We start from the raw sequence: 23,355 nt of genomic DNA on the forward strand, positions 1-23,355 counted from the left end.
ACCCACAGCCTCCAGCCCACCCACCTTCCTCTGTGAGGAAGTCTAAGTTCATGGAGCAGCCGTCCCCGCCCCCCCTGGCTGTTCCCTGGTTGATTCCAGATTCAGGGCCCAGGGGGAGCTGTTGCTCCCTTGTCCTCCATCTGCCTCTTCAGGCCCAAACGCCAGTCACCTCCCACATTGTCCCCAGGCCTTCCCTCCCTCCCGCTCCTGCTCTCTTTCCCATGCCTCCTCACCCTGCACCAAACTATCCTTGCCTCCCAGGCCTCGTGGGGAGGGTCTTCTCCTCAGGTCTGTCCTCCCAGATGCTCTCTCCTCTGGAGCCAGTAAGGCTCCTCCCAGCACCCCTGGACGCTGCTCTGTTGTGCTCTGTCTACGGAGATCTGCCCCATGACTCCAACTACTAACTCACCAAGAACACAGTGGGAAGAGCTGCTCCAATTCGATCCCTCACCTAAAGCTCCAGATCTGTGAGCCCAGCTACCAAGTGGACACCCCTGGCTGGGCATCCTGCCAGCATCTCCCACTCGGCCTGTCCGTGACAGAAACCAGCTCAGCCTTTTGGCATCCCTTCCAAGCCCACTGCCTTTGCTCCTGCATATCCACCCCATCCTTGATGCCTGGACTTAAAGAACATTTGCTGCTCCCCCTGCAAGGCTCCTCAGCTCCAGGCAATGAGCTGAGTCGATTCAGCAGAAGCCAATTTGCCAAAAACAGTCAAAGGTCAGTTGGCTAAATGTACTTGTTTGCTTCAGCTATTTAGATGCAGTTGGTCAATCAGATTTTTATCCTCAGAACTGCAATCTAAGGAATGTTCAATTCACCTCTGCCCTGCTCCCAACTAGTGCAGCCTGAGACAGGAGCAGAGAAACGAGAATCTAAGGGGCACAGGAGGGGGTCAGAAGAAGGTATTAATGTTAAATATGAAAATACAGTAAGAAAAGAGGTTTCTCAGAGATAAAGAACATCTTCATAAGACACCTTCGTATTCAGGGATTATATTTCTTTTAGCCCTCAGTCCTTCGTCTCTGAAATCCTGGATCTCTAGCCACGGCAGCATGAAGCAGGGATAGAGATAAAATGAACATTTTTTAAATGCAGTTTTGATAACAAAATTAAAACCAGTCAATGAAAGCTGAACAGTTACAAGAAGCACTTACACTTGGGAACTGGCTTTTAGCGAGTTGGCCAAGTGCTTCCACCTCCCCTGCAGCTCCAACCACAGCTTGAAAACTACCACAGCAACCATTTCTACCCTCCTGCAGCTAGCGATCTTTCTAGAACACAGATCTGATCACGTCTGTCTGCTGCTCAAAGCTTTGGTTCTCCAGGCATGCAGGTGGGCAGAAGCTTCAGGGGGCAGCCTGTGGGAGGTCTGGTTGGCCTCACACCCGGTTCCAGGTATTCGTGTGCAAGGAGCAGGGCCAGACCCCTTGCCAATGTGCTCTTAGTGGCATTCCATCAACCCTTGGGTGCTACCCCATGTGGGACCGGGGAGAGCGATCCCATGAGAGGCTCTTCGAGGACCCATCTGTAGGTCTGGCCCTGTTGTATTTGCTCCAGCCTGGGGACAAATTACCCCTTCCAAGTACACCATGCATTTTAATCAAGCCAACCTCTGCTTCTGCTTTTCTCTCTGCCTATATTCTCCACCCTTTCTACCTGGCAAACTCCTATTCATCCTTTAAGGCCCAGGTCAAACAGATTCTCCCAGTCATTTCCCCTCCCTGTCTCTTAAACAAAACGAATCCCCCTTTCTCTGTGCCCCCACAGTCCTTTGCAGGTATCTTTAGAGTTCATTTTATCAGACAACTATTTGTGGAGCACCTATTATATTCCCACCTTTACCACCTGGTGGCTGAAATGGTAAAGAACCTGCCTGCAGTGCAGGAGACCCGGGTTTGATCCTTGGGTCGGCAAGAACCCCTGGAGAAGGAAATGGCAACCCACGCCAGTATTCTTGCCTGGAAAATTCCATGGACAGAGGAACCTGGCCGGCTACAGTCCATGGGGTCTCAAAGAGTTGGACATGACTGGGTGACTTTCACTTCACTTCACTTAGCACATGCTCAGTGCTGTTTTAGGTGCTGGGCATGGCTTAGACCAAGTCCCTGCTTCCGGAGCCAGATCCATACGCTCCTTCTCACATATTAGACACTGGTGCTCTGAGTGTCTCTGAACGAGTGAAAAAAAGGGCTGGGCCCTGAAGGAGGTGGGTCAGAGCCAACTTTGATGAAGCTCGAATCAGGCCAGGGACCTGGGAATCATGAGCCACAGAGGCTGCAACCTTTAAGGTTCCAGGAGACAGGACAGCCTCCCCACACTTTCTGTAGCCACCCTGTAGGACCAGCTTCCAAAAACGATGCAATCATACAGCCATGATGTCAGGTTCTTCCGGGATTCGGGAGGGAGGGTCCGTGGGCTGCTCTCATGTCTTAGTGACAAAGAGGCTCTTGCTGCCCTCTGGACTCCTTGATCCCAGAAGGAGGCTCTTTAGCAAACGGAACCGTCTTGAGCCCTGCATCCTATTTTTTAAATCTCCACTGCGTGGCTAGACCTCTCTGGGCCTCAGCTTCCTCATCTAAAAATTGGGGCTGGGTTGGTCACAGGCTGAGGATCTGTGGGACATCCGGCAACAGATGGAACTTACTGACCATCCCACTCAGAGCAACCAGAGATGAAATCGGTGAGGAGGGAGGTGGGTGAGGAAGGTGGGCTGACAGCAGGCGGGGGAGGATGGTATCTTACCTCTCTAGGCCTCCATCCTCCAAGTCTCGGAATTCTGAATTGGTCCAGGTAGAAAACTTCTCTAGAATATAGGCAGCCAGTCCCACGGGAGAGTCATTCAGAGCACAGCCTGGTGTGGAAAGAAGCAAGGGAGCGATTCAGGCCTGGGCCAGGGAGCTGGCCAGCAAGAGGGGTGGTGCTGGCCCCACAGAACAGCAGTGTGGACAGGAAGCCTGTGTCAGAGCACAGCTCTGCCCTGACTCTTGGGGTGCTCCTGAACCTCACTTCCTTGACCCTGGGCCTTGGAATCCTTACCTGACAAAAAGGGATAACACCTTGCCCACTACTTCATTGACATCCATATGCTATATGGGTAGCTTCCTTCAAACCAAAAAGGCTACGACTCCAGGTTTTGTAGGCTCCAAATGAGAAATATATATGAATGCTGTTTTTAAAACTTTTTTTTTTCGTTTCTATTCTGTGATTAGTGAAAAATTAGAAACAACCTAAAAGTCCAAAATAGGGAATCAGTTATAAATAAATATTGATGCACTCATAGGCCCAACAATAAAGCAAGCATTAAAACTGGGATGGATGGGGGCTTCCCTGAATGGTGAAGAATCCGCCTGCCAATGCAGGAGACACGGGTTCCATCCTTGGTCCAGGAAGATCCCACATGCCAAGGAGCAGTTAAGCCTGTGTGCCACAACTGCTGAGCCTGTGCTCATGAGCCTTGAAGTTGCAACTTCTGAGCCCACGTGCCACAGCTACTGAAGCTCGCATGTCCTAGAGCCTGTGCTCCAAAATCAGAGAAGCCACCAGAACAAGCCTGCACATCGCAATTAGACAGTAGCCCCCGCTTGTCACAACTAGAGAAAAGCCCGCACAGCAACGAGGACCCAGCACAGCCAAAAATAAATAAAATTGTTTTTTAAAAAAGAAATCCTTTTTAAAAATGGCATAGATGGATCTCACAAGCAAAATATTCAGCTAAAAAAGTCAGACTCAAAAGAGCACCTATTGGAGGATTCCAATGCATATAAAGTATAAAACCCAGCAAAAGCAATCTATCTGTCAGGTCAGGAGGGTGGCTGCCCTGGGCGTGGAGGGCAGTACCCAGAAGAGGCTTCTGGGGGCTTCTGGGCTGGTGGGTCATGCTCTGTTTCTTAAATGCTGGTTGTATGGACAGATTCCATTTGTGAAAATTCATCAATCAAAGTGCTAGCCAGTTCTTCTGAAGGCCTGGGACAGGAGAAGTAGGGAACAAGAGGTTATAGGTGGTTGTCTTTTCTGTTTTGTGCTTTTTTGCATCTTTCAATTTTTTGACATTGAACATGGGTTACTTTTATATTCAGAGGGAGAAAACTGGTTCTATAAAACACTGTTCTTATTACCGTGAGCTGCCCAAGGTGTGTGAGTATGGACCGTCATGGAAACTCTAAAAGACCACGGGCAAAACAATTCTTGGGTGTCCTCTGAGTGGGGTTCAAGGAGTTTCTAGTGGACCCTTCTGATATCATATGGTTGTAAAGGGGGGCCTTTCTTCCCTTGTCTTACAGATATTTTACAGGTCTGCAAATTGTTGAAAACTAATAGTAATGCAAGTGATTCTAGTTCATAGAGAAGCAAGTGAATTTCGTCCAGAAGGTAGATCCTACAGATTCTCTTCACAAGGTTAAAAATTTTTTTAAGTTTTTTAACCTGTATGAGATGTTGGATGTTAGCTTATTGTGGCAATCATTTTACAGAAGATGTAAATCAAATCATTATGCTGTACACCTTAAATGTATACAGTACTGTATGTCAATTATATCTCAATAAACCTGAATTAAAAAAAAAGATTTACTTGATTATTACCCTGTAGATTTTGACAAATTTTGTATCTATTAGCAAATTTATTTTTAGTGTTCCTCAATGCCTCTGAACTGTTCTATTTTACTAGTTGCTTTAGTAAATGAGTTAAATAAAATTTTGACATGTGTTCATTTTTTATTTTTATGATTTTATCTTCAAAAATTTTTTTTTTTTTTAGAATTTGTAAATTACTTTATTGAGGAAAGTACATAGTATGCCCCTTCAAAAAAGTATAGCTATATGATTGATACCTTAAAAAATATATTATCCCTTAACAGGGCCCTGATGGCAGAAGCTCCATCCGTGCTGTCTTCCCTCACTGAGCTGGGGAGCTCCCCCAGGCCCTGGGGCACCCCCCTCTTCCCAAGTCCCAGAACTGATAAACAGCAGGCTTTGTCTTACTTTCCTCTGTCCATCTCTATGCTAAGTCACTAGGAACACTGATTCTGCTCAGTGCAGCTGTTCAGGAATTTGATGGCCAGGCAGCATAAGGGTGGAAAGAGCTCTGAGTCCCTCACAAGAGGCTTTCACCCCATGGGCAGTGTTCCTCGGGTCAGTGAGGCTTCCCCCGCTGGTTGGAAACCTTGCTGAATGGGTTGGATGTAACCTCACCCCCACCCCCCGCCGCCGAGCCTGGTGCCTTCCGCCTGCGCACTCACCCACGGTGTCCGGCTTGGTGCTCTGGATGTGCATGTAGCCACTCTCCCGCAGTAAGCTGAAGAAGATCTTCTTAAAGGGGTATATCAGCTCCATGTCTCTCTCAGTATAACCGAAAAGCCCCCCGAAACGCCGTCCCAGAGGAAGACTCATGGTGTAGAAATTTCTTAAAATCAAAGCCATGTTCAAGTGCAGGCCCTTCACGTGGCTGGGGGCAGAGAAGGGCCAGGTGAGCCTGGGTGCCATCAAGGATGAGGAATTGGGGCGGGGGGAGATGGAGGAAAGAGAGACCACAGGGCTGGGGAGCACAGGGCCAGCCCCCATCAGCATCTGCCCCCTCGGGTGTCCACATGAGGTGAAGGAGCAGGCTGGGAAGAAAACACAGGTTCTACAAAGTTCTGGTCAGCTCTCTCCCAGGACTTGGTCCCTCAGAAAGGTCTACTCCCTGACCATCCCCCTCCTCCAGCTGGCTCTCCCTGCCTGGGCAATTGACCCAGATTCACCAGTCCTGTGTGACACCAAAGGGAGGGAGGAACCGTGTTGAACTGCCCCAGGCAGAGCTGAGTGACAGGGACCCTCCCTTATCTCCCCTGGGCCCACAAGCATCCTGCCCGTATGGCCACTGTGCCAAGCCTCAGACACTATGCCCAACCTTCCTCCCTACGCAGACGTTCACCTCGCACGGGCTGAGCACACACCTGTACACATACACACAGCGCCTGACAGCCACCCTCACCTGGGCACCAGCTGGGCCATGTTGGTGCAGATCAGGGCCCCCCAGTCCCCGCCTTGAATATAAAATTTCTGGAAGCCCAACCGCAGCATCAGCTTATAAAAGATCCTGGCAGTGGCCACCGAGTTGAAGCCTGGTTGTTAAGGGGAGAGAAGAATCACGGGAGGTCACGCCTTTGGTCCTGCCAGTGACCTTTGCGATTTCTCACCACCCCCACCCTGCCCTAGGCTGAGGGGAGAGCAGCTGAGAGTGGTTGAGAAGGAATCCTGGGGCCCAAGGGTGGGGTGCCCAGTGCCCAGAGGCAGTGCACCTGGTGCTAGCCTTGGTGCAGGAGACAGTGAAGCCAGCCCTGCTGAGGGTCCATGGGTCCACACTGTGTGCAGTGCTTAGTCAGCCTTGCTGGCCCGGAATAACACAGAGTCCAGACATGGACCCGCCCCGAGTGGGCAGCTCCCAGGGACACGAGAATCTAGGCCTTGAGCCCACTCTGGACAGTCATGACTCTGCCCGGTCCCCAGCTCACCACGCCCCTCAAATCCTGAGAAGACACTCTGGCCCTTTGGCAATCAAATCGTCTCCACTGCTTCTCTTTCCTCAGGTCTCAGACCCTACCCTTCCCCTAGCTCCCTCAGGCTCTCAAGGAAGCCTGCTCCCCACCCTGGGGCAGGTGCCCGGCCCGCAGCAGCCTCTTACCCTTCTTGGAGGATGCCTCTGAGAAGCCGTAGCCAGGAATGGATGGACAGATGACTTCAAAAACATGCTCATCACTCAGGCCGTGGTTCTTGGGGTCGGTCAGGAGTGGGATGATTTTATAAAACTCGTAGAAGGAGCCAGGCCAGCCGTGCACCATCAGCAAGGGCTTTGGGGTTTGGCCGGAGGGGAGGTTGGGGGGCTTCACGTGGATGAAGTGGATGTCCAGCCCTGGGGGGACAGAACATAGTCAGGGCTGGGGGAGAGGGCCCTGTGGTGGGAGAGGCTGCAGTCACAGCTCTCGGGGTAGCCAGTGAGGCTTTGCACCCACCTGAGCGGGACCATGGTGCTGCCACCCTGGGTGCCCCATGGTACCGACCATAGTCACCACCAACAGTGCTGGTTGAGTGCTTACACTGAGCTCCAGACCACCCCCCCCAGGGGGCTTACCCGGCCTTCACAGCCACCTGCAAGTGATGGACTGCTGTGCCCCTGCAGGTGAGAACATGAGCCATCTGTGAGGCCGGGCGAGGCTGCTCTCAAACTGCTGTATTCCCAGAGCCCAGAACCGGTCCTGGCTCATGGCAACGCTCAACATATTCATTGTTTAATAATTTACAAATTGTGGGGAGGCAGGTAGCCCTATATATCCAGCAGTAGAGAATGAAACTAATTATAGTTTAACAGTACCCTGTAAGGGACTTCCCAGGTGACGCTAGTGGTAAAGAACCTGCCTGCCAACACAGGAGATGCAAGAGACAAAGTTTGGGAAGATCCCCTGGAGGAGGAAATGGCACCCCACTCCAGTTCTCTCGCCTGGAAAATTCCCATGAACAGAGAAGCCTGGTGAGCCACAGTCCACGGGGTTGCAGAGAGTAAGACATGACTGAGCTATGATCACACGGTACACTGTAATACAGTAGAGTCACTGTAATACAATAGAGTCTATCTAAAATGACAGTGTCCATGTGCACTGAATATGGAAATCAGTCCTGTATATGTTGCTAAGTGGTAAAAGTAAACTATGAAGCCAGATCCATTGTATGACCCAATTTCTGTAAATAGTTACATGTATGCATATATTTATATGGTGTATATGGTATGTATAGGAATTTTAAAGTCTGAAAAGATAAACTACAAAAATGTAAAAAGTAGTCCTTTCTGAGCAATAGAATTTCAAGTAAATTATAGTCTTTTTTGTGGTTGTGTGAACTTTAAAATTTTTCTACGATGGACATATGCATAACTTTTTTTTAAAGTGGAGAAAATTATTTTAATTATTTAAAATATTTAATTATTTTAAAGTAGAGTGCTGGCCAAAGATGGGTGAATGAATTCCAGGGCCCCCCACCCCAGGCCCCCCCCACCCCGGAGTCCCTTTGAGAACAGTCTCTCTTCCCAAGCAAGTGGGCGTTCATAGGGAGGCTGTCACACCTCCACCATGAGGGCTGGCACTGACAGCAAGGTCTGTGGTTTATTCACTATACAAATAATATGTGCTTTCTGTAGAAAACAGAAAACAAAGGTAAATCAAAAGCACCAGGGGGTGGAATCACATGTAATCTCATGATCTGAAGAGAACATTGTGTTACCTGTCCAACTTTTTAAAATAATTTTTTTATTTGTGGACAATTTTAGATGTATAGAAAAATAGTGGAGCTAGTACTGGAAGTTCCCATATAGCCATACTTAGTCTCCCCTATTATTAACATCTTGTGTTAGGATGTACATTTATTATAATGCATGAACCAGCACTGATATATTAATAACTAAAAGTTCATATTTTATGTATTCAGATTGCCTTAGTTAAAAAAAAAAGTTTTAAGTTTTTAAATGTTACGGTGGTAAGAACATTTAGCATGAGACCTACTGTATTCACAAAGGTTTTTTTTGCCTTTTTTCCACAGTTTTAAGTGTGTTGTACAGTGTACAGTATTGCTATCTATAGCTACAATGTTATTCGGGGGATCCTTAGCACTTGTGTGTGTGTTGTGTGTGTGTGTCCAGTCACTGAGTTGTGTCCAACTCTTTTGAGACCCCACGGACTGTAGCCCGCCAGGTTCCTCTGTCCATGGGTTGCCGTTTTCTTCGTCCTACTTAGAACTTACTCGTCTTGGATAACTGAATCTTCATACCCGGTAATTAGTAATTCTATAGTCCCCACCTCCCAGCCCTTGGCAGCCACCACCCTACTCTCTGCTTCCATGAGCGCAACAATGTTAGAAATCGTGCAACCTTTGCCCCTTCTGTGACTGGCTTATTTCACTTATCGTAATGTCCTCGAGGTTTGTCCATGTCATCACATCTTATAAGATTTCTTTCCTTTTAAAGACTGAATAATACTGGTACCTACACACATACAATGGAATATTACTCAGATTTCCTTAGTTTTTACCCAGTGTCCTTTTTCTATTCCAGGATCCTATCCAGGACACCACGTTACATTTAGCTGTCATGTCTCCTTAGGCTCCTCTTCGGCTGTGACAGCTTCATACGTTTTTGAAAACAGAGAACATAACTTGCCTTTGACAAAAATAGAACCCTACATACATTCTATTTTGGAACCTGATTTTTTTTTTTCCACTTAACAAATATCCTGGGTGTCCTTCTATGCTGCTAAATTTACTCCTAAAGTTGATTTTAGTAGTTAATGTTAACTCCTTTGGAACACACAGCATGGTGTGAGATTATTTTTGATTCAAATTCTATCACATTATCATTTGAGTTTAAAATTAGAAAAAACACACATATACATCCATTCTGTATAGCAGCGTATACGCAGGCGATCCCTGGAAGCACGTTATTTAACAGAAGCAGTTGCTGCCCCTGGGGAGGGACAAGAGGGAGACTGTGTCTCCTGCTGTACTTTTCGAATTTTAAATACTGAAATTTTAAAAACTAAAAAAAAAAAAAAAAGTTAAAATTTGCCTTATGGGTCCTCCTTCCCTTTGGGGTGAAAATGCTCTCCTGGTCGCCCTATGGATCTGTGGTGCCTGTAGGATCTCTGTGCCCAGGCTGCCGGGTCAGAATTGAGGAGACAAACTGGGCTCAGAGGGCAGCCATGGGCTTGGTGAGCAGAGAGGGCAGTGGGGAGCGGTTGGTCACAGCCGAGGGCCAGTGCCGAAATAGTGGCCACAGGTGAAGGAGGAAGGGACAGGCTGGGAGACCAGAAAGCTGGGTTCCAGCCCTGAACCTCCACTTCCCTGTGACTCAGGCGGCTCCCTGCCCCCGCTGGGAGGTGCTGGCTCCCTGGAGGCCTCTGCATGTCCGCTCTTGTGTGTGTGTGTGTGTGTGAGTGTGTGGACGCGCGCGCAAGTCGCTTTGGTCGTGTCTGACTTTTTGCAACCCTATAGGCTATAGCCAGCCAGGCTTCTGTGTCCATGAGATTCTCCAGGCAAGAATACTGGAGAGGGGGTTGCCATGCCCTCCTCCAGGGGATCTTCCTGACCCAGGGATCAAACCCAAGTCTTTTATGCCTCCTTCATTGGCAGGTGGATTCTTTACCACTGGTGCCACCTGGGAAGCCCCTGAAACCCCTGCATGTCTCAGACTCTCTGAGAACAGAGACTGATCTGTAGCAGGACATCCAGGACATGCCCTGGAGCCAGAAGCTCATCACAGATCAGGGAAGTGGCGGGGACAAGAAGGCCGAATAAGCAGGCTAGTGGGGATGAGGAGAGCACGTCGAGGAGAGGTCACAGACTGAGCCGTGAGCAGCCGGAAGCACAGGGGTCACTGCGGGAGCAGAAAGGACCCTGAAAAGGCCTAAACGTGAGGGAGGAGGATGGCAGCAGACAGAGTGAGAAGGGAGGTCCTCTTGGGCGAATTTCAGGCCAGGGAGTCAGGGAAAGAGACACACTGACACACACACATGCATACAGTATGTATGTGAGCAGTTAGAATTTTCAATTTATACGTATTCTTTGGGTGGAAAATTAGGAACCTGGGCAATTTCGACACTTTTCACCCTTGGGAAGGTAAATTCAACTTCTCTGAATATTGACTGAGGCCATGCCCAGATCTCGGTCTCATATCCATCCTCTCAAAGACTGTTCCATCATTTAACTGGATTGTGCAATTCTTCGGTTTTTAATTTATTTATATGTTTTCCCATTTAGCTCAAAAGACCATTGGATTTGTTGGGATTGTGCATTATTTTTGCATCTGAGTGGGGTTATACCTTCCAAATACATTTCACTGACAATCGCATTCTGGGTCTCCCGGCTTTATTTAAGTCCCAGTGTTATTTAAGTGTCTAGGAAGGTCATTTCTGTCACATACATCCCCCGCCAGCTTGTGTTCTGGAAACATACCTTCAATCTTAGTCTTGAAGTGAGGGTATTTGTTGAGAATCTCCACCTGCTTCCTCCAGTCAAATTCATTCCTCCAGTAGGAGATGATTTTCTTCAAATAGTTGGAGTTGAAACCATAGTGGAAACGACTGTCCTCCAAAGGTGGAGTTAAACGGACCCTGTCAATCCTCTGATGTAAGTCCTGGAGAAAATGTGAGACCCCAAGGAGAGAAGGTGAGTGGGGCAGAGCACAAGAGAAAGTTTGTTTCCAGAAGACAGAGAAAACCCTGCAGCCACCAGACCCCATGCTGCAGTACAGGCGAAGCAAAATTTCCCCAGACGGGGTGAGGAGGCTCCTGGCCTGCAGACATGTGCTCTGGGTCGTCAGGTTTATCCCAGGAGAAAGCTCCTGGCTTCCCAATGGTGGCTGTTCCCCAAACATACGTTTTTCACTTTCAACTTAAGGTTACTTCTCATTTTTGTTTTTAAATCTATGAACAAAATGTGTTTTAATTTATTGAGGCTTATATACAGCAAGGGGTACTTCCCAGGTGGCTCAGTGGTGAAGAATCTGCCTGCTAATTCAGGAGACACAGGAGATCCCTGGATTGGGAAGATCTCCTGAAGGAAGAAATAGCAACCCACTCTAGTATTATTGCCTGGAAAATCCTGTGGACAGAGGAGCCTGGTCAGCTACAGTCCATGGGGTCACAAAGAGTTGGACACAACTGAGCGACTAAGCACACAGCACACAGACAGCAGGAGGGGTGGCCAACTTTTTTTTTTTTTGGTCAGCTTTTTTCAAAAGGGCCAGATCATAAGTAGCTTAGGTTTTCTGAGCCGCAGCGAACCTACTCCGTTCTTGTAGGATGGAAAAAGTCATAGATGGTACATGGACAAATGGGAGTGACTGTTTCAGTAGAACTTTACTTATGGGCACTGAAATTTGAATGCCAGGTAGTTTTCATGTTACAAAGTATTATTCTTCTTTTGATTTTTTCCACCCATTTAAAGGTGTAAAAACTATTCTTAGCATGGGAGCTGTACAAAAGCAGGTGGCAGACTATTATACATAAAATAGATAACCAACAAGGACCTACACTGCAGCACAGGGAACTCTATTCAATACTCTGTAATAACCTGTATGGGAAAGTGAAAATCGCTCAGTCGTGTCTGACTCTTTGCAACCCCATGGACTATACAATCAATGGAATTCTCTAGGCCAAAATACTGGAGTGGGTAGCCTTTCCATTCTCCAGGGGATCTTCCCAACCCAGGGATCAAACCCAGGTCTCCCACATTGCAGGTGGGTTCCAATCTGAAAAAGAATGGTCATATGTAATATTTATAACTGATTCACTTTGCTGTACATCTGAAACTAATACAGCACTGTAAATCAACTATACTAAAACGTAAAATAAAAATAAAATTAAAAAAAAAGAAGGCAGCAGAATAGACTTGCCAACTCTGATACCAGTGTTAAGTGATACACCATATGTGAGTACGTGTGTGTTAGTCACTTAGTCATGTCCGACTCTTTGTGACCCGATGGACTGTAGCCTGCCAGGCTCCTCTGTCCATGGAACTCTCCAGGCAAGAATACTGGAGTGGGTTGCCATTTCCTTCTCCAGGGGATCTTTGCAGGGATCAAACCCGGGTCTCCTGCATGGCGGGGGGATTCTTCACTGTCTGCTCCTCTTCTCAACTGCTGGACAAGAAGCTCTTTGAGAGAAGGCTCTCTCTTCTTCCAAGTACTCAGCACTAGGTCTGCACACAGAAGGTGCTCCCATACCCACAGAATAAAAGAAACGATGGGTAGGGATGTCCCAGGTCCCACCCACCCTCCCGGTCCTGCTCAAGCCTGGCTCTCAGCTTAGCCTACTCCAGGGTCACACCTATCCCTCCTGATTCCAGCCGTGTGCGGAGGATGGGGCCCAGGCTTTGGCATTAGACAGATCTGAGTCTAAATCCTCCAGCTTATTATCTCAGTCACTGTGCATCAACTGCTTTGCCTCTCTGAGCTTCAGTTTCAACATGACCACAGTCACTACATGTGATCACGAGGGGCTAAACACACAGCAGGTGCCTGGCCATGCTGTGCTGCAGCATGTTATGTCAGCACAGCCTTGTTTTCACTCATGATCTCCACCCAGGCTCCAAGAAGGGCGTTACTTCTGCCTTCAAGCTCATTCCCAGGGTTTCAAGTGTGGCACAGAGGAGGCAGAAACAGTGCTCTCTGTGGCCCTTAATGCAGGCAGAGGGACTCAGCTGGCACTGCTTTCCTCGCGTGGGCGGTACTGGGCCTTGGGAACCAGGAACGTGGAGACAGAGGAGGGGGAAGGAGCAGAAGGGATGGGTGGGCAGAGTAGGTGAGTCCAGTGGGAGAAAAGCAAGCAGAAAACAGCCCTAGAGGGACCATTTCGGAAGACCCTCCTTGGTGCCAGGCCCAGCCTGAGGCCCAACCCCAGATGGGGCCTCCCCGCCCTCCCCTCTGCTCAGCCGCCTGGAAAGAGGTGCCTTACGTTGATCTCCTCATCTGATGTTTCCACCTTGAATGGGCGGATGCTCTTATCCTCCCCAGCTGTGGGCCTCACCCCAGGCCCCCACCATCCATCTTCAAGGGGCAGAGTCTCCTCCTTGTCCTTGGAGATGAACCAGTAGATGACAAAGCCCAGCACTGAGGCGAGGAGTATTTCCAGCCACATGACTCCTGCAAAAGCAAAGCCCATCAACAAGAGTCAGCCAGACAGCCCTTGACCTCTGCTGGAAACGCCAGAATCCTGACTTCTTTCCCACCCAACCCTCGATTCTGTGTACTTTTGACATGAAAAAAAAATAATATCAACATTTGTTGTTGTTTAGTTGCTAAGTTCTGTCCAATTCCTGCCACCCCATGGACTGCAGCCAGCCAGGCCCCTGTGTCCTTGGGATTTTCCGGACAAGAATACTGGAGAGGGTTGCCTTTTCCTTTTCCAGGGGATCTTCTCAACTCAGGGATCAAACCTCCATCTCCTGAACTGGCAGGCGGATTCTTTACTGGTGAGCCACCAGGGAAGTCCAACATAAGCACAGTATGGAAAAATTGGGAGACGACACAGAAAGCCACAAAAATCACCATAATCCTACCAAGGTATGGAATTCATTAATCAGATTTAGGAAAGATGAAGCTGGGGTGGCTTCTGCATAGCCTTGGGTGGTGGGCTCTGCATGTCCGAGGCCTTGTGGTTCTCTGAGGAGTCTCTTCCCCCTGACACTTCTGAGAGGCTTGTCTCCACTGTTGTGACGTCCCTCCCCCAGAGGAGGAGCAGGGACGTCTCTGAGCAGTGGGCTCAGGAGAGGAGATGGAGTCATGCTTGCCCCTTGCTGTCTCTCCCTGAGAGACGCCTCTCCTAAGGGTGCACATACAGGGCAAGGGGGGAGGTCTGAGGAGCTGGGAGGCTAAGTGCATCCAGGGTTGGGGGTAGTGTTCAGTGGCCCAAATGTGGCCATGGATCTCAGCTGGTTGTCAACAGTTTAATTGAGATCTAATTCACATACCATGTAACCCAGTGGTTTTCAGTATATTCACAGATACATGCAACCATATTCACAATTCTAGAACATTTTCATCACTACAAAAAGGAACCCTGTACCCTTTAACTATTACCGGCACTTGTCCTCCACACCACCCTGGCCCTGCTGCTGCTGCTGCTGCTAAGTCGCATCAGTTGTGTCCGACGGTGCAACCCCACAGACGTAGACCACCAGGTTCCTCCGTCCCTGGGATTCTCCAGGCAAGAACACTGGAGTGGGTTGCCATTTCCTTCTATAATGCATGAAAGTGAAAAGTGAAAGTGAAGTCGCTCAGTCATGTCCGACTCTTAGCGACCCCACGGACTGTAGCCTACCAGGCTCCTCCGTCCATGGGATTTCCCAGGCAAGAGACCCTGGCCCTAAGCAGCCACTAATCTACCTTCTGTCTACAGACTTGCTTATTACATTTTACATAAACTCAGATGTTTTAATCATTTGTCTGACTCCCCTACTTTTTTCATAAAAGGGGAAGAAAGAAGACCTTAGTTCCTGCAAACCAATACCAGGCCAACAATGGCTCAGCATTATTATCTAGCTATTCATTTTGCACGTTTCCAAGGAAGTAACCCCACCTCCCCTGAAGGTTCACAGTCAGAGAAATGTGCGTGAATATGGGCGCCATCCTCAGGCCAGAGACCTTGGCAGAGCCACCTCCCAGGCTCAGCCCAACTCTTCCCTGGAAACCTGGGGCAGGAGGAGGATGCCGCTAGCAAACCCACCCCAGTGTGCCCTCTATCCACTGCTGGGGGCTTGTCAAGGCCCTGCTGTTTGCTTTGCCAAGAAAACATGTACAGGCTTCTCCCACTTCCCACAAAGAGATTCTCTGTCTCTGCCACGGAAACCCCTCCCCTTTGAGAAGAGCCAGCTGCTAGTCTTTGTGGTATTCGAAGGCAGGGACTGTGAGGTGCTGGAGAGTGTGTAGGAAAAGACGGAAGGCAGAGAGCAGAGCTGCCCTTGGCAGCAGGAAGAGACAGATGTGGTTCACCTGTCGGGTACCCACAACATAAGAATCTGGAGCTGGGAAGACAAGAACTGTGTCTATCCTAGTCCCTGCCCTGACCACAGTGCCCAGCATAATGTCTGGCACAGAAAGGCATTCTGCCAATATGTGTGCAATCAACATATAGTGTATGCAAATAAGATGTTGCAGGATTTTGTCAAGGGAGCTGCAATCATGATGAACAAGAGGGATTAACTTTAATCTCCCAAGTGAATGATACACATCACCCTGCTTACCTGACTTCAGCACAGAGAGGTCAAGAGCACAGTTGTCACTTTCCGCTGGGTTATAAATGCCCTACTTTCCCTTTTCTGTGTTGAATTATCCCAGGGCTTTCACTTGTCCATGTGAACTCTGAGTTCTCACCCTTTGAGCAGATCCTTGGGAAGCAGCCAGGGAAACAGGGTGGTGAAATACTGCACCCAGCTCCATGCTAGGGGCCTGCAGGTGCCACCGTCACCCTCCACCGCCTTTTAACAATTGCTGGGTGCTAGCAACCTAGCAGATCTGATAGGTGTGCAGACGGTTATCTCCCCTGGACTTCGGCAACAAACAGAACCATGAGCTAGAGTGTTGAAATGATCAGTATTCAAGCAGTACATCTAAACTCTGGGGACCTGGACAAGGGGCACCATGACGGGCCATGCTGGCACAGCCCAGGGCAAAGTGACAGACTCAAGGAGAAAGTTTAAAGCCCTTTCTCCTGCACCTTAATTAAGATAATAAGAATATTAGTTCTTGGTTCAAGGACGGTGCTTTAGTGCTACTGATCTCAGATTACAAAGCAAGCTTTACTGCAGTGTGTTAATTTGTCACCTACTAACTACCCTTTATTTATTAGCAGGTATTAAAGGCACATGAAGCAAGGCGCTCTAGGTTAGCCCAGTGTAACAGACATTAACTATCTGCTGGTGGGTTTTCAAGGGATGTGATAAACCATGGCCCATGCAAATCCACCCACTAAGGAGCCAAATTTCACTGAACTTTCTTTATCACTTAAGGTAAGAACCAGGGCAGGCAAGGGACTTGCCCCAAATCACATCGCACTTTCAAGGATTAGAATCTGTAGTCAAAGCACTCATTCCCGGTCTGTCGCTGGGTATGTTGCTCCTGCCACCCCGACCTACCCACCCCGCCTTATTTCCTCTCAGCATCTGTTTCCAGCCTCTAGCCTTCATACCTGCCCTTTGGATCCCAGTCAGAGCACAGGAGAGCCACGACTGCACGGGAGGCCTCTTTCAGGTCAGAATATTTTTTTCCCAAAAAATTAAATAATAATAAACGAGACCTTCCCCTTCCTCGCGCACTGGAGCTGCGGGTCCATAAGGAAGGAGGTGGTTGGTCCGCGAACTCCGGGAAGAGGCGGGGCCGCTGAGTCCGACCAATCAGAGCTCAGCCCCTCCATCCTTAGGCTTAACCCCGCCCCCACGCTCCCAGGCCAGTCAGTGAAAGCCTAGACAGACGCTCACCGCCGGGGGCGTGGAGGGTCTCGGAGTGCCGCGGCTGCTCTCAGACCTCCCGATCTCCCCGGTCAGGGCTGCTGCTTTATTTAGAGTATGAGGAAAGTGGAAGTCTGAGGCTCAGGAGAGACGGCGCCACTCTCCCTGCCCAGCTCCTTGAACAAAGCAGGCGATGGCGTGGAGCCAGCTGATGGCTATCCTCCCCAGAGCGGACTCTTTGGGGTTGGGCCGGTTGAAGCAACATCGCCCAGAAGAGGGAAAAGCACTGTTCACCGGGATATCCAAAACCAACTGCACTCTGGCTGTCGCAGCCTAGATTGGGGGAGGGGATGGCTTCAGGCAGGTGACACAGCTCCCCACCCCATCCCTCTATCCCCACCTCCAGGGGAAGAGAAGGGCTGCATCAGCCCAACTTCCCTGGGCTGGTCAGTCGTAGTTTGGAGCCATTGAACAGCCAAGCTGAAGAGGAACTCAGAGACCTGAGTCCAGCCCCTTCACTTCATAGCTGGGGAAACTGAGTCCAGGAGTGGCCATAACTCACCCAAAGCCATGTGGCCAGGGAGCAATACATCCGGGAAAAAAAAAAGGAGAAAAGGACCACTGCACTCCTGCCCTCTATTGTAACTGGTCTAGGGCAAGGTTTCTCAACCTTGGCACAACTGACATTTTGGACCAGATAATTCTTAGTAGGCCTGTGCATTGTAACAGCGTCCCTGGCCTCTAGCCAGTAATACCACCTCCTCCCCAATGTGAGATGACATTACATGTCTCCAGATATTGCCAAGTGTTCCCTGGGGGAGAAATTGCCCTCAATAGAGTGGAGAACCCATGCTGCAAGTCAGTGATTCAACTTCAGTATGTGTTGGATCATCTGAGTAGCTTGTTGAACAATTCAAGGGATCTGGGGTATGGCCAGAGAATCTACATTTCTAACTGATTCCCAAGCAGTGCTGCTGCTCATGGTCCATGGTCCACACATTGAGAACCCCTGCTCTAGACTGGATTATAAACTCAAAAGAAGGCTGGCCGTCCCAAGGTATCCCAGTGAACACTGAGCCCACTTCTGGCAGATGCAGGAATCCCACCAGCAGTTACTGAATAAACACTTGGGTCTGACCAAGGTAGGAGGGACTGTGACCCTTCTACAGAATCAAGAGGCAAACAGAAAACATCATCTCGAAGGTAACAGGTGAGCATCGCACAGCCTCTCTCTGTGCACAGATTGGTAAACTGGTCCCATGCAGAAAGCTGGATCCAAGTACCTTCCTGGTTATGGAGAAAGGATGGAACCATGACTCCACATCCACAGAGGCCAAGATCCCAGCAGAAATTTGAACTAAATGTGGCAGCTCCAGAGGACCCTGCCACCCCCCAGTCAGGCCAGTGAAAGTCTCAGCAGCCCAACTCTCATGTTTTACCAACTTTCTTTTCCTGGTGGGGAGAAATTCCATAACCTCTCCTTCTTACAGTCTGCAACTATGGGGGCAGTGGGACCTCGGAAAGCTTGGAAAGAAGCTGGGGCAATGCTGCCATACTGTCCAAGTTACCTTCTTTGCAGGTGTCTTTCCTGTCTTCCCCCAGCCTCCAGCTTCTGTTTCTTCTGTCCCCTCCAAGTCAGTGCAAACACACACTTGAAGCTGGGGTGTTTGGGATTTCAGGCCCACTTCTGGCTGGTGGGCCTCAGTCTGACGACTGGACACAGATAAGACATTGACCTTTAAGGTGGAAGAGTAGGTGGAGGGTCCCATCAAAATTGGAACTGAGGTAGCAGTCCTAGAGAGAAACTAGGATGAATTCAAATGTAACAGGAGGGACTTCCCTAGTGGTCCGGTGGTTAAGAATCCACCTTGCTGCCCCGCTTGCGTTGTCTCGGCGCAGCACGCGCGCACCTGCCTCAGTCTTGCTGAATTGGGCGGGTGCAGCCGCGGCTACTTTGTAGCGGGGTCGGGCCCCACCCAGGCTGCGGCGGCTACAGCGGATCTTGAACCAACCGTGGGCCTGGGGAGTTTATCTCCAGCTACTGCCGGCTGCAGCGGCCTAAGCGCAGCTCTGGGCCATTTCGACCGTTCTGACCTTACACTGACGACCTCCGGAACAGGGAACTCTTGCCATTCGACCGCTCTGCATCCAACATTCCACTCACTCCAACCCCTACATTAAGGGTCTGGAATGAAGGAGTCCTCAGGCCTAGAAAAAGAAGATAACTACCTCAAGGGCCCTTGCTGGACCACCTGACTTCAGGAAAAACAAAACTGAACTTTAAGCCCCACCCCAATACTCCAAGCAGATTGCATCAGCCTGGAACTTTCCATCCCCTGCTCAACTGCAAATGCCATCTCAGGTTGAAAACTACAGGTACAAGCCATTGAAGTCAGAATGCTCTCTGATGCTGGTATTTTACCTGACCTACACCAGCTATATCACTCGGCAGTGTACAACACGCAAGTGCGTCTAATGAGTCCAGCTATTCTCACATAGCTTGTGGCAGCTATGGATCTGCACTGGCATAGGAGTTGGGTCAGTGGGATGATGCTGGCAGTTTAATTCTCCCAGCTCTATGAAGTGGGTAGTGTAAAATTATAGATGAAGCAGTCGTTCAGGTAGTGAATTAATATTCTATCACATATGCATAGCCCTACACAAGGAGCCTCATATGTACCTTTTTGGCTATGTAAACTATGGAAAGTCAGGTATCTCTTGAGATTTAGTGTCCTCGTGTAACAGTAGAAGTATTCAAATAGAGATTAGGCCATTTGGGGAGGGAGTTCGGATTAGAGACTTACTAAGAATATATGTCAGAATTTGGCACAAAGGGACCATTCTTCAGCATGTTAAATGTTGCTGATGAATGTAGCACAGTGAGCTGTAAGAAGGAATTTAAAGGACACAATGATGCTAGATTGTTAGAATTTTGAAAGTATTGGAGGTGATGGGAAAGTTTTCATATAGGAAGAAATGTCAGTGTAGCAAAATTAACAGCCCAGTAGGAGCTAGGAATTCTTCCTGTTGATCAGCTCTAAATGTTTGCAAATACCTCATTTTCCAGAAATCTTAAAGGTATTCGCCTAGGATTCACTTTTTTTTTTTTAGGATTCACTCTTAACGCTTATTTCAAAACATTGTTTTAGCCTCTGTGTGAACTTCATTGTTTAATATTACATATTCTGTAAGATCTAGCCTCCTAATATAGGAAATTCAACAAATAAGTTGTAAAAGCATAATTGCTAGAGGGAAAAGACGAGGGAAATAGAAAAGGCGTGTGTATGCACTGTGAGTGGAGGACGTAATTTGGGATAGAGCTGGCTGAGACTAACTACAGAAGACCTGAAAGGGCTGCAGAGGGTAACGTGGTTGTCACAGTCAACCTTTGAGTAACATGGATTTGAACTTCATGGGTCCCCTTATTCACAGGTGTTTTCAGTAGTAAATACTACATTACTACATGGTTGAAAAAAAAAAAAAAGAATCCACCTTGCAATGCAAGGGACAAAGGTTCAGTCCTTGGTTGTGGAACTAAGATCCCACATGCCTCCGAGCAACTAAGCCACAGTTACTGAGCCCATGTGTTCTGGAGCCCACACCCCACAACTAGAGAATTGGTGCACAGCAACAAAAGATCCTGAGTGCTGAAACTAAGACCTGATGCAGCCAGATAAATAAATATTAAAAAACTCATAATAAAAATTGTTAATCACTATAAAAACGTGTAACAAGAGGCTCATACAATCACTCTGGAAGACTGTTCAGCAGGATCTACTAAAACTGGGCAGATACCAACTCTATGACTCAGCAATTCACTCCTAAATATAGATCCAACAAAAATGTGTCCACATGTGTTCACGTGTGTACCAAAAATCACAGTCTAGAATGTTCATAGCCACACGATCCAGGTCTGACCTGTAGAAGTCAAAACTAGAAATAATCCAAATGTCCTCCCATTGCAGTTAACAGTCTATTGATACAATGGAACACCTACAAGGAGAACAAATAACCTATAATTGCACACAGTGGCATGGATCTGTCCCACAAACAGCGCTGGGCCAAAGATGCCAGACACAAAAGAGAACTCACCATGTGACTCCGTTTGTATAGAGGACAAAAACAAGCAAACCTGATCTATAATAAGAGACTTCAGCACAGAGCTTTTCTTTGGACTCAAGCACTGTATTGTAAACTCTCCAGTGAGTGCAGTGTATAGACAGATCTAGAAAAGAAAGGCTTGAAGAGCAAGACTTGGGCAACTTCGCTGATGCAGTTCAGCAGTACACTGAGGAGCCACCCCCAGGATGCCCTCTAATGAGTCTGGGGTGGCCATGGTCGCAGGCCTCCCCATAGCCTATATGCCACCCTTCAACTGTGGCACCCCAACCCGAGCTTTCTTTACTTAATAAGACTTACTGACTCAGGAATCAGCCACTGGTAGCTTGATTCCTGGAAGAAGGTGGGACATTAGAGAGCAGACCTAGTCACTGGGTCCCTGGTAACAAAGTGTCGCCCAGTCCCACCATAATAAAATGCAAACACCTTGCGAGTCTGGGGAGGCCCAGTGGCCCACTTTGGTGTTCCCATTTGAGGAGTCAGCCTGGCTTTCTTGCAGAATCTTCTTTCCATGGGAACTCCCTTGCCTCCAACAGCAACTCAGACTACCTTTAAGAACTGGAACATTTTGGAGTTTACAATAATGGATCTTCTAGAATGCTTCCTTGTTCGAGTAATTCAAAGTCCAGCTCTGCTATTTACCAGGTGAAGGGCTTTAGCCAACTTACCAAACCACCCTGAGCATCTGTGGTGGTGGTGGTGGTGGTTTAGTCGCTAAGTCATGTCCGACTCTTGAGACCTCATGGACTGTAGCCCACCAGGATCCTCTGTCCAAAGGATTTCCCAGGTGAGAATACTGGTGGGGTTTCTATTTCCTTCTCCAAGGAATATCCAGGGATCGAACCCAGGTCTCCTGCATATTGCAGGTGGTCTCCTGCCTTACAGGTGGATTCTTTACCAACTGAGTCACGAGGGAGCATCTGTGGTCTCATCTGTAAAATGGGGATAGTGCCAACTTCACAGGCTCCAAGGAGGTACTCCACAAATGTGTGCTCTTATCACTGTGTGGAATTTTCACGCCTCAAGAGACTCCAGAGGACCCCTGTCCCTATCCCTATTCGATGACAGGCCTAGGACCCTGCCAAAGACTTGCATAAGCAGACTGGGCGGGAGAGTGCATGGCATGGTCATCTACTGGCCTCCTCTCACCGAAGACAAGCTTGAAGGTTAAGGGAAGTACAAGGTTATATACATCTTGGCTACTGGTGTTTTGCAATAGATGTCTCTGGAGGTAGGCCCCATTCTTCTTTTCGGTTCTGAGAAGTTACATTAGGGTGCAGAATTCTGTTTACTAAGGCTTCCTGTTTCCAAGGAAAGCTATATTTATCTCATCTGTGTGGTCAGCTCCTGCTGGTGTAGAAAATATTCTATCCACATAAAAACATCAATATTTAGGAGACATTATGAAAAATTCAGAAGTAATACAAAATGAAATGAGAGTCTCTGCTTTATTATGCTAGCATCTGAAATTGGAGGTTAATTCATCTATTCCAAAGCTTTCAAAAATATATTTAACCTAATTAGGTTGTTGTTTTGTTTGTAATGCACTTTTCCAGAATACTGGCAAAATACTTTGCTGAAAGAATTGGGGAAGTGAGGAGCCTTTCAGAATGAAAACATTTTTTCCCCCCTGGAGCCACAGTACCCTTCCTTAAAAAGCGATTAGTTGGCCTCAAAAGGAAAAGGTAGTTTTTGTTGCAAAGCAGCCAGATATTTTTAAAGACACAATAACTGGAAGATGGTGGTCATTTAGTTCTAAGATGTTGAACATAGAGGGAAATCTGAGCAACAACTGACTACTCTGATAAGAAATGGGATTGTATGCAACTTAAGTCCCCAAATTCTATATCGAAGCTTTGAGCATGTGCTTATGAAACTTGGGAAAAAAATCAGGAATTAGTTCAAGTTGAAACAGTCAATTGCACAATATAGTGATCTTTACCCCTAAAAGATACAAACAGAGCAAGTTATTATTTCACTTTTCTTTTGTTTTTCTGGGTTTAATTTGCAAAGGACAATTTTAAATATAGGAGGTCAAGTAAAAGCGGTGCTTAGTTCTCTTTAGCATTGTTAAAAGGAAACTCAGGCTAAGAATTTCAGTGAATGTAAAGTATTTCTGTTATGCTTGGGGCAAAAATACCAGTTTTAAAACAATTAGTTCACTATGAGATTGATGCTAAAAGTTCAAAAGAAAACTCTGCGGTTGGAATGTGTAAAGTATCAAGAAGTCATTTTGTTCTTTTAAAGAAAATAAAAGAGCTGGATTTGTGCCTT

The 23,355-nt window shown here is 47.9% G+C and overlaps 1 protein-coding gene across 4 annotated transcripts in view; it reads right to left on the reverse strand.

Annotated features, from left to right (window-relative positions):
* Positions 1–23,355, reverse strand: part of EPHX1 (epoxide hydrolase 1) — a 37,557-nt gene that overhangs the window by 2,393 nt on the left and 11,809 nt on the right. For 2 of the 4 annotated variants that reach the window (XM_055419794.2, XM_055419796.2), the window contains exons 2-7: positions 13,473–13,660; positions 10,972–11,152; positions 6,662–6,889; positions 5,972–6,101; positions 5,238–5,443; positions 2,746–2,854 (exon numbers count right to left, since the gene is read on the reverse strand). In XM_055419794.2, coding sequence (XP_055275769.1) covers positions 2,746–2,854; positions 5,238–5,443; positions 5,972–6,101; positions 6,662–6,889; positions 10,972–11,152; positions 13,473–13,655 — 1,037 coding nt within the window. In that variant the 5' untranslated portion in view covers positions 13,656–13,660. Of the gene's footprint in view, positions 1–2,745; positions 2,855–5,237; positions 5,444–5,971; positions 6,102–6,661; positions 6,890–10,971; positions 11,153–13,472; positions 13,661–16,703; positions 16,832–18,530; positions 18,550–23,355 lie in introns of those variants that run through there. The other 2 variants (XM_055419795.2, XM_055419797.2) reach the window with 2 other exon arrangements.

This window comes from Moschus berezovskii, chromosome 17, assembly GCF_049115385.1.
Source record: "Moschus berezovskii isolate FMDL1 chromosome 17, NW_MosBer_1.0, whole genome shotgun sequence".
NCBI classification, from domain to species: Eukaryota; Metazoa; Chordata; class Mammalia; order Artiodactyla; family Moschidae; genus Moschus; species Moschus berezovskii.